Here is a 14,636-nt window from a genome sequence, read left to right on the forward strand (position 1 = left end):
CAAGAAGGCCCACAAACAGTTTGCTGAAGACAAACAGACAAAGGACATAGATTACTGGAACAATGTCCTGTGGTCTGATGAGACCAAGATAAACTTATTTGGTTCAGATGGTGTCAATCGTGTGTGGAAGCAACCAGATGAGGAGTACAAAGACAAGTGTGTTTTGCCTATAGTCAAGCATTGTAGTGGGAGTGTCATGGAAGTGTTATGGTCTGGGGCTGCATGAGTGCTGCCGACACTGGGCTACAGTTAATTGAGGGAACCATAAATGCCAACATGTACTGTGACATACTGAGGCAGAGCATGATACCCTCCCTTCGAAGAATGGGCCGCAGGGCAGTATTCCAACATGATAACGACCCCAAACACACCTCCAAGATGACCACTGCCTTGCTAAAGAAGCTGAGGGTAAAGGTGATGACTGGCCAAGCATTTCTCCAGACCTAAACCCTATTGAGCATCTGTGGGGCATCCTCAAATGGATGGTGGAGGAGCGCAAGGTCTCTAACATCCACCAGCTCAGTGATGTCTTCATGGAGGAGTGGAAGAGGACTGCAGGAGCAACATGTAAAGCTCTGGTGAACTCCATGCCCAAGAGGGTTAAGGTAGTGCTGTAAAATAATGGTGGCCACACAAAATATTGACACTTTGGGCCCAATTTTGTACTCACTTTTGTTGCCAGCGGTTTAGACATTAATGGCTGTGTGTTAAGTTATTTTGGGGGGACAGAAAATGTACACTGTTATACAAGCTGTACATTCGCTACTTTACATTGTAGCAAAGTGTAATTTCTTCAGTGTTGTCACATAAAAATATATAATCAAATATTTACAAAAATGTTAGGGGTGTATTCAGTTTTGTGAGATACTATATCAGTGGGTGGAATACTTCCCCAGTCATAAGTGTCACTGAGAGGAATAGTTCCCCCTTCATTGTTGGGGGTTGCAGAAATATGCCTAATTTTTGGCATTAGTGGGAGGAACTATTTCCCCATTGTTGGTGTCAGTGGGAGAAATTGTTCTCCCTTTACTAGTGTCAGTGGGATAAATGAACAAGAGAATAACTGGGGGCGAGTTGTTGGACTTTTCAGGCACTATTGACTAATAAGAGTATAGTCACACAGAGAATTTTTCTCTAAAAAATTATTACAATTTATTATAACATAAAAGATACAGTACATATTAAAAAGATTGCCATCAGCAGCAAAACTATCTGGCAAACCAACTTAACAGTGCAAGGACCTCCAAAAGTATACCAGGAATATATAGTCAATAGTGCCTGAAAAGTCCAACAACTCGCTCCCAGTTATTCTCTTGTTCATACGTATTGGGACGTAGCACTCTTTTACAATCAAATATGCACATGTACACTACATGTGAGGATATTCTCATCTCTTCCTTTTCAGTGGGATAAATACTTTCCCCATCATTAGTATCAAAGGGAGTAATACTTCCCCCACCACTGGTATCATTGAGAGGAATACTTCCCAAAAAGTGTCACTGAGAGGAATAATTGCCCCTTCACTGTTGTTGGAGGGAGAAATATGCCCCATCGTTCGCATCAGTAGGAGGAATAATTTTTCCATTGTTGGTGTGAGTGGGAGGAATAGTGTGCCATCATTGGTGTTAGTGGGAGAAATTGTTCTACCATCATTGTTATCAGTGGGAGGAGTTGTTTCCAATCATTGGTGGGATTTGGAAGGCCCCCTCAACAACGGTAACTTTGATTATGCTCCAGATCCTACACTCTGTTCTACTTGCTGAATGACATCACAGTCCGAACTTTGCACACATTGCAGTCTGAGAACTATGCACACATTGTGGACCACTACCATAGAAAATCTCATAGTGTTGGCATGTTCTCCATGATTAAGCCCAGAAGGCGGGGCGAAACATGTTGGAGTTGTGGTCTGGATGAATTGAGCTAAGGCTGCTTTTACCTGCTAACCACTTGGGCAGGGTGGGGTGTGCAGCGGCCGGTCTATCTCCTCCTATTTTTTTCCTATAGTATACTTTGGGTCTGGACAGACCTTTCCTGCACCCTCACTAGCCAGCAGCATCCAACTGGTTGGACCTTAATCATTTATCATGGTTCACATGTGGTAGCTTATACCAACCACTTATTTTAAAAGAAATTAGAACCAAAAAAATCTGATATTTTGTTATATGGAAAAAATTACAAGAATTCCAATTGACTGTTGTGGCAAGGAACTTGCCCATTTTCAATTAAACCGGACATTACAGTGGCAATGTATGGACTATTGTTTGTCATGTGATTGATTTCAGTATCATTTTTGACCGATGAAAATGATTGTTGCTCATGTTTGTCAATCAATCTTTCTCCCACATGGTGCTGCCAGCCTTGCTTGGTCTATGGCAATCACTGGCATGGGCAAATCTTTCACCATGTTTTGTTCTTAGTTAATTATCTAGCTGTGTACAGCCACTTTAACATCCCCATAGATTACAGGTGTTGCCAATGCAGCATGTACACTATATTGAAAAGCACATCTCTATTCTGAGAGTTGTATGAGACTTTGTGCACACATCTCAGTTTCTTTCTGGGTGGTAATGGATTCCATAATGAATGGGGTATTGTCACTCAATCCCTGCACTGTGATTGCACCCACTAGGAAATGTGTTGTTGCATTTATACAGGAAATTCCTTAGTTAAGGTTGTAATATGATCAAGTAAGCTTGTATGTTCAATGTTGATATAATATGCTCAGGGCTATGCTATGAACTAGTTTGATTTATTTTTTTAACTTATATCTGTTTTCTATTCCTCCTCCCTGCATTTCAAGAAATATGTTAAAGCTAGGGTAAGCAGCATGATTACTCACCATATTGTATGTGGTCTGAATTGTTGTTTTAGTGCCAATACCAAAGTTTTGTGCCATGTCTGTTTACTACCCTTACTTACCTCCATGCTGGATTCCTATTTTCATCCAGTGGGTGACTTCTTATAACCTCTAGGTGCCTTCATGTTACTAGTGTTCGCCATTTTTCTACCTCTGTCATAATTGCACTATTATAACACAACAAACTACTATACAGTATATAGTTACTAAAATCTGATATAAATGTTATAAACTATACTGACAAAGGTATTGGGATGCCTGCCTTTACACGTACATGAACTTTAATGGCATCCCAGTCTTAGTCCATAGGGTTCAATATTAAATTGGCTCACCCTTTGCAGCTATAACAGCTTCAACTGTTCTAGGAAGGCTGTCCACAAGGTTTAGGATTGTGTCTATTGGAATGTCTGACCATTCTTCTAGAAGCGCATTTGTGAGGTCAGGCACTGATGTTGGATGAGAAGGCCTGGCTTGCAGTCTCCACTCTAAATCATCCCAAAGGTGTTTTATTGGGTTGAGGTCAGGACTCAGTCAAGTTCATGTTCCTCCACACCAAACCTCAAACCTTGTAGACAGCCTTCCCAAAAGAGTTGAAGCTGTTATAGCTGCAAAGGGTGGGCCAACTCAATATTGAACCCTACGGACGAAGACTGGGATGCCATTAAAGTTCATGTGCGTGTAAAGGAATGTGTACCAATACTTTTGACAATATAGTGTACAGTTTATCATTTTTTTTTTATATGTAACCCAAATGTTATGTTGTTGTAAATTTTTATATTTCAGAGTGATTTGACTCAAAGCATTAAGCTGTTAGAGAGGACGTCATTCGACATTGAGGTATGTCGCCAGCAGTTGTGAACATATAAACATTTATTTAAAAAAAAAAAGGTTGGTTTTATAGTGCATGTTATACAGTATATAATGCTATTGTTCTCGTGACCCCTTTATCTATTTTGTTGTAATACTAGCCAAACTACTCAGCTTATCAGCCAATACAGTTTTCTATAGAATAAACCCAATTATGGGGTCCATGCACACTGGCTTAAATATCGCTGCTTCTACAGGAGTTTTGTGTTCTGCCTGTAGAAGCAGTTCAATGTTATCCTATGTTCCATGTTCAGGAGAGGAAGGTTTTTATTATACAGGATTTATATAGCACCGACAGTTTGCACATCGCTTTACAACATTAGGGCAGACTACAATTACAACACAATTCGATACAGGAGGAATCGGAGGGCCCTGCTCGTTAGAGCTTACAGTCTAGGAGGGATGTTTAAGTGATATGAAGGGTAATAACTGTGGGGGATGAGCTGATAAAATTAAAATAAATAAAAGAGAGAAGTTTTTTCCGGGATTGCCTAAAAGTAAATAGATTTGCAGATAGTCTGAGAGATTGGTGTAGGGTATTTCAGAGGATGGGAGAAGCTCAGGAGAATTCCCGGAGGCCAATATGGAAGGAGGCAATGAGGGAGCTAGAGAGCAGGAGGTCTTGGGAGGAATGAAGAGGACAATTGAGTTGGTATTTTGAGACTAGGTTAGTAATGTAGGAAAAGTGATTGTCACTGGCGCAAAAATAAGTTCTAAATAATACTATATTGACCTGCTGCAGTGCTGTATAAACCTTCTATGAGGTTTAGGTGAAAAAATTTGAAAGGTGTTGGTACTGCGCTGGTATATTAATGTGATATCAAAAAAATTTATAAGAAAATTTTTTTTTTTTTTTTTTTGTTTACCCAAAAAAAAATTTTTTTTTTCTATTTGACCCCTATAGTGATATAGTGTTAGATCCAGTATAGTGATGTACGTGATGGGTCAATATAGAAACAGCTCTTGTGAACATATGTACTAGCGTGATGCTATATGCATATGCTGTGCCATCAAAAATAAATAAAAGAATATATAAATAAATAAATATGGCTACCCCAAATGATGTGCTTGTGAAACAATATTCCAAAGTGCTATAAGTGAGTCTATAAACTATTATGAATATACATGCCCAAGTGTGCAAACATATAAATAATGAATAATATTATTAATATATACACATAATAACAAAGTGCGTTGGTGCCAAAAATTAGTTGTTCACAATTCATGTGCATTCATGCTGCAACACGTCCCCAATTATGGGTGAGCGCCAGTTCACAAATTCCAGTCCAAACAGAAAGTGTTGCTGAGTTTAAATCCTGGTGCTATATTTCATGCATACAGGGTGCTGTCACTTCTTCCACCCGACAAAGATAAGTGCTACCACCACCAACTGCTGAAATGAAAACTCACCAGACCCCAGCTGGTAATGTGCCTCAAAAACTTATTCCGTTAAAGTTGGTGAGTCCTCTCAGGATGTTCCTCAATGCCTCAAAGAAACCAAGGGGCTCATCATGGTGAAATACGTTTAAAAATATATTTATTTAAAATTCATAATAAAAAACTACTCACAAGAGAGGTGCTTTAAAACCAGCACCTGGTGTCTTTGGCAGTGTCAGTCTTTTAGACAGCCGCTGACCAGCTTATCGTACGGGTGCGTTCCTGGCTCCTGCTGTACCTGTGGTCTCACTGGTTAAAATTACACTCCCCCTTGCGCTGTCCACATAGCTTCTTACGCGTTTCGCAGTTTTGCGTCTTCAGAAAAGCTTAGGTTAGTAATGTAGCTGGAGGCACAGTTGTGGATGGCTTTGTAACTTATTGTTAGTATTTAGAATTTAATTAGTTGGGTATGTGGCAGCCAATGGAGGGATTGGCAGAGCAGGGTAGCGGACACTGAGCGGTTTGTAAGGTGGATGAGTCTGGCAGAAGCATTCATGATAGACTGAAGGGCAGTTGGTTTATTTAAAGGTAAGCCAATGAGGAGGGAGTTGCAGTAATCAAGGCGAGAGATAACCAGGGAGAGTGAATCAGGAGCTTTGTGGTTTCATTGGTTAGGAAGGGACATAGTTTGGAGATGTTGCGGAGGTTGAAAAGGCAAGCTTTGGAAAGGGATTGGATGTATGGCCAAAAGGAGAGTTCAGAGTCCAGGATAACACCTAGCAACCTGGCATGTGGGGATGGGTGGATGGTTGTGCCATTGCTCTTGACAGAGAAGTCAGGGGAAAAGGCATGTGGGGGAGGAAATATTATTAGTTCAGTTTTGGACAAGTTGAGTTTGAGGAAGTGGTGTGACATTCAGACTGATATGCCTGTTAGTAAGTCAGTGATGCGTGAGGAGACTGATGGAGTAAGTTGAGGGGTGGAGAGATAGATCTATGTGTCATCGGCGTAGCAATGATATTGAAAGCCATGTGAGGCTATCAGCTGACCCAGTGAAGAGGTGTAGATTGAAAATAGGAGAGGTCCAAGAACAGAACCTTGGGTGCCCCCGACGGAGAAGGGGAGAGGAGAGGAGGAAGTAGGATTGTAAGTGACACTGAAGGTCCGTTGTGATAGGTGGGATGAAAGCCACCGAAGAGCGCCATCATGGAGACCGAGGTAGTAACGTTTTTTTGTGAGGAGTGGGTGGTCAACCGTATCAAAGGCAGCCAAAAGGTCCAGAATTAGGAGTACAGAATAGTGTCTGTTGGTTATTGCAGTTAGTAAGTCATTTGTGGGTTTTAGAAGAGCAGTTTCCGTGGAGTGTTGAGGGCAAAATCATGACTGAAGGAGATCAAGAAGGTTATTCTTTACCAGGTGGTCACTCAGTTGGTTGTAGACCAGGCATTCAAGGAGGTTAGAAGTAAAGGGGAGCAAGGAGATAGGGCATAGATTGTTACGATTGGTAGGGTCCAAGGATGGCTTTTTAAGTATGGGGATGGCCAGTGCATGTTTTAGAGCATTGAGGAAGATGCCGGAACAGAGGGAGGGATTGAAGATGTGGGTTAGAGAGTGTAGGATAGATTGAGAGGGTGACCGTAGTATTTGAGAAGGAATAGGATCCAGGGCACAGGTGGTTAGGTGGGCGTTGGAAAGGAGTTTAGCAACTTTGTCTATAGTAGCAGGTTTGAAAAGGGGAGTGTCAATTGTACCTGTTGACATGGGAGATACCTGTGGGGTGGAGATTTCATCACAAATTGTGTCAATCTTATTTTTTAAGTGATTAGCAATCTCCTGGGCAGTGAGTGAGTTATCGGGGGGGAGGCAGTGGATGACGAAATAGAGAGTTGAAGGTAGAGAGGAGTTGACAGGAACTGGATGAGAAGGTGTTAATGAGAGTGTTAAAATAGGTCTGCTTGGCGGAGTCAAGAAATGTATTTGTGGAGAGCAGATTTGTATTGGTTGAAGTCTTTGAGAGACTTAGGCCCCGTACACACGAGAGGATCTATCCGCTGGAATTTATCCGCGGACCGGTTTCAGCGGATAGATCCCCTGGTGTATACGATCCAGCGGATATTTTTCCCCGCGATGGATTTCCAGCGGATCAAAATTTCTTAACATGCTAAGAAATCGATCCGCTGGAATCCAGTCCAACGGATTGATCCGCTGGTCTGTACAGACTCACCGGATAAATCCGTCCGAATCCATCCCCCGCATGCGTTGTAATGATTCGACGCATGCGTGGAAGTCCTTATATCACAGCGTTGCGCACGTCGCCGCGTCATCATCGCGGCGACGGCGCGACACGTCGTATCTCTTTGGTGAATCTGGCCCTATATACCTACAGTTGAACAAATTTTCCTCAATACCAATTAAGTAAAAGAAATAAAGAAATTAAAAATATATGTATGTATATACGTATATATCTCCAGAATGCCTCGTACACGCGATCAGTTTTTCAGACAGGAAAACAGCTCAAAATTGTCTTGCATACACACGGTCACACCGATCTTGGCTGAAATTCCGAACGTCAAGAACGCAGTGACGTACAATGAGCCGAGATCAATGAATTTCAATAGGCATTTCGGCTCTTCTGGTTGATTCTGAGCATGCACATTTTTTTGCGCGTCGGAATTGTATACAGAGGAACGCGATTCGCAATAGGAATTTTTCCTGTCACGGAAATTGAGATCCTGCTCTCGATCTTTTCTTGGCAGGAAAACTGACAGAAAAAGTGTGATGGAGCATACACACGGGCCCAGATTCAAGTAGAATCGCGCAATATTTGCGTGGGCAAAGAGCAAATTTTTTTCTCTGCGCCCACGCAAATATTGCGCTTTGCCCGCGATTCACGGAGCAGTTGCTCCGTAAATTGCGCGGGCAATATGCTAAGCAGCCGGGCGCAAGGCTGCCTAATGTAAATGATCCCGCCGGGGGTGGGAATCATTTAAATTAGGCGCGCTCCCGCGCCGAGCGAACAGCGCATGCTCCGTCGGGAAACTTTCCCGACGTGCATTGCGGCAAATGACGTCGCAAGGACGTCATTTGCTTGTAAGTGAACGTGAATGGCGTCCAGCGCCATTCACAGTTCACTTACGTAAACGACGTTAAATTTGAACGTCGCGAGCGGGAGGCGCAGCTATACTTTAGCATTGGCTGCGCCTGCTATTAGCAGGAGCAACCTTATGCTAAAGGCGCCGTACGGAAACTCCGTACCTTGCGTAGGCAGGGCCCGCGCAACTTTTGTGAATCGGTGGTAGTATGCAATTTGCATACTACACGCCGATCACAAAGGCCGCGCCCCCTAGCGGCCAACGCAAGAATGCAGCCTGGGATGTGAAGGCATAAGGAGGCTTATGTTTATCACATCCTAGGCTGCATTCGGTGTAACGAGGTTCCTGAATCAGGAGCACTCGTTACACCGGAGCAAGTAAGCACTTGCGCCGCCGCGGGCGCAAGTGCTTCTTGAATCTGGGCCACGGTCGGAATTCCTGGCAAAAAGCTCACATCGCACTTTTCTTGGCAGGAAAACTGATCGTGTATATGAGGCATAAGTCTGCATTGCCAATAGAGAGGAAAGGGATTTTTACTGCATGCCAATGGCCATGTATGTGAGGCAGCCATAACCTGTGTCATACTGTGAGTTTGATGCCCCTGTATATGTGTACCTGGTGCCTTAGCAATTCACTGATTAATTTTATTTGTATCTGGAGCCGCTTGTTAAACATGGGCTGTCTACCCTGACAAAACTTGTTGGCAGAACATAAAAGAAAAATACAGACATCATTTGACACATACTAATTCAAAACCTGAGCAGGGAGGGGATTTTATTTCAGTTTATCATCACTGTGATTAAAAATGAAGATCGTCCAACAATTTCACCTTAGATCAAATGATAAATAATACAAAACGAATCATGTAAATCATGTTTATATATGCGTTGTTTTTTTAGAATCCTGTTTAATGCATAAGTGACAGGTGGTTTTTATAGGTGTAGAAAAGATTTTCCTTTAAGTGTACTGATAGTATTGTGGCTTACCAGTCCTTGGATGTGGTGGCTGAATTTTTTTTTTTCCAAAAAAATATATATTTTATTTTGACCTAGTAATACTGTCATTAACACACTTCCTGTCCTAGGGTGGCAACTTGCAGGTATTAGAAATCACAGGGTGCAGTAAAGCCCACATGAAAGTCCCCCCTCCCGAATTACAAAAGTAAAAAAATGTATTATTTTTTCCAATTTTCCACAATGTTTTTTTACTATTTTAAAAATATTTTTTTACAATGTATTTTTTACATATGCATTTTACAAGTACCATATTTTTTTAGGATAGGGAGCTTAAATAAAATATCAGGGGTTTAAACAGACCCCTGACATCTGACCTTTAAGAGAGAGAAAGGAATTGAGGGCACAGATTCTTCAGTTCCTTTCTCTGTAGCCTCAGCTGCACTGAAGATGAATGACCAGGAGACAGATGCTCCTGTTCATTCATAAAATTAAGCATAGTAAGCAAAGTTTACTATGCTCAGTTATGAATGGGCATACTACTATCAGGAAATGGGGCACAAAAGTTGATACTATATATAAAGTCAAAGAGATAATGCATGTGAAGATCCCCTAGATGTGCTGGAAGCCATTTGGAAAGACTGGGTACAATTTAGGATATCAAAGAGATATATGGAAATAATAATTAGGGAGCATGGTGGTAAATAGAGGAGATTTTATGTATATGGATAAAATAGGAGAGGGATCCAGGAGAAATGGGAAGCCAGCAGCAGAGGAAAGCAAGCAACACTGTGGGGGAGGACAAGAGTGGGCCTGGACACACAGAGGGAATCGGATGTGGGCAGCACAGGATGGGAGATCGGTGCAGCGGGATGGGAGGACAATTGCAGAACGATGCACTGTGTCGACGTCTCTCCCTTCAGCAGCTGAAAGCCAGCTGGAGGGAGAGGGGGAGAAACCAGCTTTTAGCTGCTGAAGGGAGAGACACAGACACAGTGCATCATTCTGTAATTCTCCTCCCATCCCACTGCACTGATCTCCTTACTGTCTGGGCCCCCCTTTGTGCCAAGGCCCCCTATAGGAGGCCCAGTGGTACCTCCCTATTGACAGCCCTGACTGTCACTCTAGGGCAGGGAGTGTGTTGGAACTTTGTAACACTGTGTTAGGTCTACACGACACCTCCATTTCTTCTGCAGAGCAGGGTGTTTTGTAGTCAGAGATAGCAGGGAACAATGCTAACTGATAACAGTGCAGAGACAGAGAGCACAGGAATTTATAAGCTCACAAGATTTTTTGCTGGATGAATTACTACTTTCGAATATAAGTAATAAAAAACATTCAATGGTATATTTAACAGACCAAAAGGTAGCAAACATGGGGAAATTTAATATTAGAGTTTAAATACACTAAGATAAATAAGACTGTCTTTGTTTACATCGATCAATACCAGGCTGTCTATATTGATATATATTTTTTTATTTATTCCAGGGAAAGGTGCTTGATGTCATCTCATCCATTGATGCGGCACAAATGCTGATCAACAATAATGCATCTACAATCATTAAGCAGGTAAAATGTTAGATTTATTTAGTCTAATCTGTGGGACTGTGGGAAAAAAACTAGGCCTTGTGAGTCATCAGCTAACAGGACTGAAATGTCACGGGGCACTTCGCACATGTCGGCTTCCCCCCCTATCTCCCCCTTGTCTACCTGTTGATCCTGCCATTACATTCATTTTTTTCTACTTACTGCATATGATATAAATAGGCTAAGCTGTCCAGCAATAGTGACAATTACAGGAGTACTGACAGAGGCTTCCAATGGTCAGATTTCAAGTGTAATTAAAGACCAGAATTATTACTGCTCCTTCAATGGTCAGAAGTTGTGCCGGTATCTTCTACCCAGCTTCTTCAGATGCTAAGCTACCACTGTCTTCATTGTCCGGTGCAGGATGACGTCACTCCTGCGCATGTGCAGAAGTTCAATCATTCCAAAACGCAGGATCTGTGCTGAATTGTAAACTTAGCTGTGAAACACAATGTGCATTTTAAGTAAGACTGCAAGCAGGTAGGTAGATTTATTTTATCGCAAAAGACACGTTGCAATAAAAATCCTGCCTGATCGCAGTTTTAATTCAAATGGTTTAAAGAAAAAAAATGTCTCTGTAACTACTTTAAAAAGTGTTAGTTGGAGGTGGGATTTAATGTGTGTATCTCTTACTTAATGCAGAACTAAACCTTTAGGGCCAGATTCACGTAGGAGAGCGCATCTTTGTGCGGGCGTAACGTATCCTATTTACGTTACGCCTCCACAACTTTGACAGGCAAGTGCAGTATTCACAAAGCAAAGTTGCGGGGCGTAGCGTAAATAGGCCGGCGTAAGCCCGCCTAATTCAAATGTGGAAGATGTGGGCGTGTGTTATGTAAATTTATTGTGACTCCATGTAAATTACGCTTTTTACGAACGATGCATACGCCGCCCATGAAAGTATCCCAGTGCGCATGCTCCAAATTAACCCGCAAAAAGTCAATGCTTTCGACGTGAACATAAATGACGCCCAGCCCTATTCGTGAACGACTTACGCAAACGACGTAAAACGTGAAAAATGTTACGCTGTTCCGACGTCCATACCTAACATTGGTACGCCTCATAGAGCAGGGGTAACTTTACGCCGGAAAAAGCCTTACGTAAACGGCGTATCTGTACTGCGTAAACGGGCGTACGTTCGTGAATAGGCGTATCTAGCTGATGTACATATTTCTAGGCGTAAATCAGCGTACAGGCCCCTAGCGGCCAGCGCAAATATGCAGTTAAGATACGACGGCGTAGGAGACTTACGCTGGTCGTATCTTATACAAATTCTGGCGTATCTGATTCTTTGAATCAGGCGCCAAGATACAACGCCTTAGACTCAGAGATACGACGGCGTATCTGGAGATACGCCGTCGTATCTCCTGCGTGAATCTGGGCCTTAGTATATATAAAAAAAAAAAGCAGGGTTGTTCTTTTTGGTAGAAGTCTCCCATGGCTTCCAGTACTATTTCTATGCTGTCGATACCCATATCTATGTTCATACCCCCAGCCAGAACATTGGAGTTGGTTTACTAAAACTGGAGAATGCAATATCTGGTCCAATCAGCTTCCAGATTTTTTGTCAAAGCTTAATTGAACAAACTGAAAATGGTTACTGTGACGAAACCGCTTGGCACCCCAATAATGTGCTTCTGCCCACTCAGTTTCCCCACCAAACCGTTCCAGCAGACCGAGAGCTAATACCAGGCCGTTTACCCAAGCATCGTACAAAGACGAGATGTTGGGATAAGAACTAAAGGAATCATTGTTTATTAAAACTCAAACACGTACTTTATACCCCACAGGAGGACATTCCCGTCTTGAGGATATTAGCATGACAGTGCAAACTTCAAACACCAATCCAATTAACATCTAACACCTAACAGTGATCTTAATTAATCAGTAATCTAATTAAACAGTAAATTAATCCACAAACCTATAACAACCCACAGTAATTTGGTTACAAGGTGAAGTGGACACAATACTAGCAGACATACAGAAAGAATAGGTGTGTCAATTACCTTTACACCTAGGAGGCACACAATGGGAGAGACACACTTAAAGAGGTTGTAAAGGTAAAAAAATATTTTCCCTAAATAGCTTCCTTTACCTTAGTGCAGTCCTCCTTCACTTACCTCATCCTTCTATTTTTCTTTTAAATGTCCTTATTTCTTCTGAGAAATCCTCAATTCCTGTTCTTCTGTCTGTAACTTCACACAGTAATGCAAGGCTTTCGCCCTGGTGTGGAGAAAGCCTCTTGATGGGGGAGGGGGCGAGCAGGAGGATCAGGACACTCTCTACTTTGCAGATAGAGAAAGGAGCTGTGTGTTAGTGGGCGTCCTGACACTCCTGCTCGCTCCCCCCCCCCTCAAGAGGTTTTCTCCACACCAGGGAGAAAGCCTTGCATTACTGTGTGTAGTTACAGACAGAAGAACATGAAGTGAGGATTTCTCAGACGAAATAAGGACATTTAAATACAAAATCGAAGCATGAGGTAAGTGAAGGACTGCACTAAGGTAAAGGAAGCTATTTAGAGGAAACATTTTTTACCTTTACAACCCCTTTAACCTGCCTGGTGGTATCCCCGAGCGTGACTCGGGGTGGTTTTTTCATGCTGCGATCGGTATCCCCGAGTCACGCTCGGGGTAGCTATGCAGAGTGTGCAGCGGCGCGGCTTACCTGCTCGCAGCATCCACAGACAAGTTACTCACCTTGTCCCTGGATCCTGCGATGTCTCCCCGCTGTGTGAGCGAGCGAGTCCTCCTCGCTCGATTCACAGTGTCCCTGTGTGCCGCCGATCTCCGTTCCCTGCGACGTTACGACGCACGGGGGCGGAGAACGGCTCCGAATTCAAAAAAGTAAATAAACACAATACACACAGTATACTGTAATCTTATAGATTACAGTACTGTATGTAAAAAATACACCCCCCCCCTTGTCCCTAGTGGTCTGCCCAGTGTCCTACATGTACTTTTATATAATAAAAACTATTCTTTCTGCCTGAAAACTGTAGATTGTCCAAAAGTGTCCCTTTATGTCAAAAATGGTTTTAGAGCAGCTAGAAAACAGCGATAATAAATTATAATCACTTGCAGAATTGTGCGATAGCGATTTGTGGGGAAATTCGTCATCAAAAAATAAAAGTAATGACAGCGACAATTCTGCAACTGAGCACATTTCTGTGATTTTGAGTTGATTACATTATTGAATAATTTTTATTATAATTATATTATTATTTGTTATAATTATTTATAATTATTTATTATATTATAATTTATAATTTTGTTTTTAAAAAAAAATCATACCCGGGATGCCTACTAGACTCTTGTTTGGTCAGATTTAAGTGAGTTATTCCTAAAAATTACAGACCTACAGTATAAAACGCCAAATTTCCTTGCAAAATAATTGTACCGCTTTTGGTAAGTAATTCCAGACAGAATCATACCGCCAGGGAGGTTAATAAACACATAACACCATAATAAACAGACTATAGCAGAAGACCCCCAGCTCCTGGTTGCTTGAGCTGATTATATTAGCATCTGCTCTGAGTCTTGCAGTCCGAAGCAATCATTGCTTCAAACCCCAAATATGTATATGGGTCCTCCAGTTCCCAGAGTCTGTGTGTTTTGGGGAAACTACTTAAATCTGAATTAAGACCACTCCAAGGGTCCCCCAGGCACACGCCTCCCAAAGAGAAGTGTCTCTTAAAATCCAGGGCCCATAGTCAGTGGGCAGGAGACTTGCCCCCATTCCCCTCCAAAGGCCCCGTCCCAGCTTGGTCTGTCACAGCAACCATTCACAGCTGCACAAAATTTGCACACACCAGTAAATTCCCCACTTACATCCCACTGTATTTTGACAGCAGGACCCATGCTGACATTCAGGATATCTCTTCGACAGAAGTCGATCACACTA

At 42.3% G+C, this 14,636-nt stretch overlaps 1 protein-coding gene across 15 annotated transcripts in view; it reads left to right on the plus strand.

The window, feature by feature from the left end:
- Positions 1–14,636, plus strand: part of PROM1 (prominin 1) — a 306,658-nt gene that overhangs the window by 239,712 nt on the left and 52,310 nt on the right. For all 15 annotated transcript variants that reach the window (XR_005746346.1, XR_005746354.1, XR_005746356.1 and 12 more), the window contains 3 exons: positions 2,804–2,821; positions 3,644–3,697; positions 10,638–10,718. Coding sequence is in view for 4 of the 15 variants with exons in the window: in XM_040335216.1 (XP_040191150.1) it covers positions 2,804–2,821; positions 3,644–3,697; positions 10,638–10,718 (153 nt within the window). In the remaining 11 variants the exon portion in view is untranslated. The remainder of the gene's footprint in view (positions 1–2,803; positions 2,822–3,643; positions 3,698–10,637; positions 10,719–14,636) is intronic.

Source organism: Rana temporaria, chromosome 1, assembly GCF_905171775.1.
Source record: "Rana temporaria chromosome 1, aRanTem1.1, whole genome shotgun sequence".
Lineage (NCBI taxonomy): Eukaryota > Metazoa > Chordata > Amphibia > Anura > Ranidae > Rana > Rana temporaria.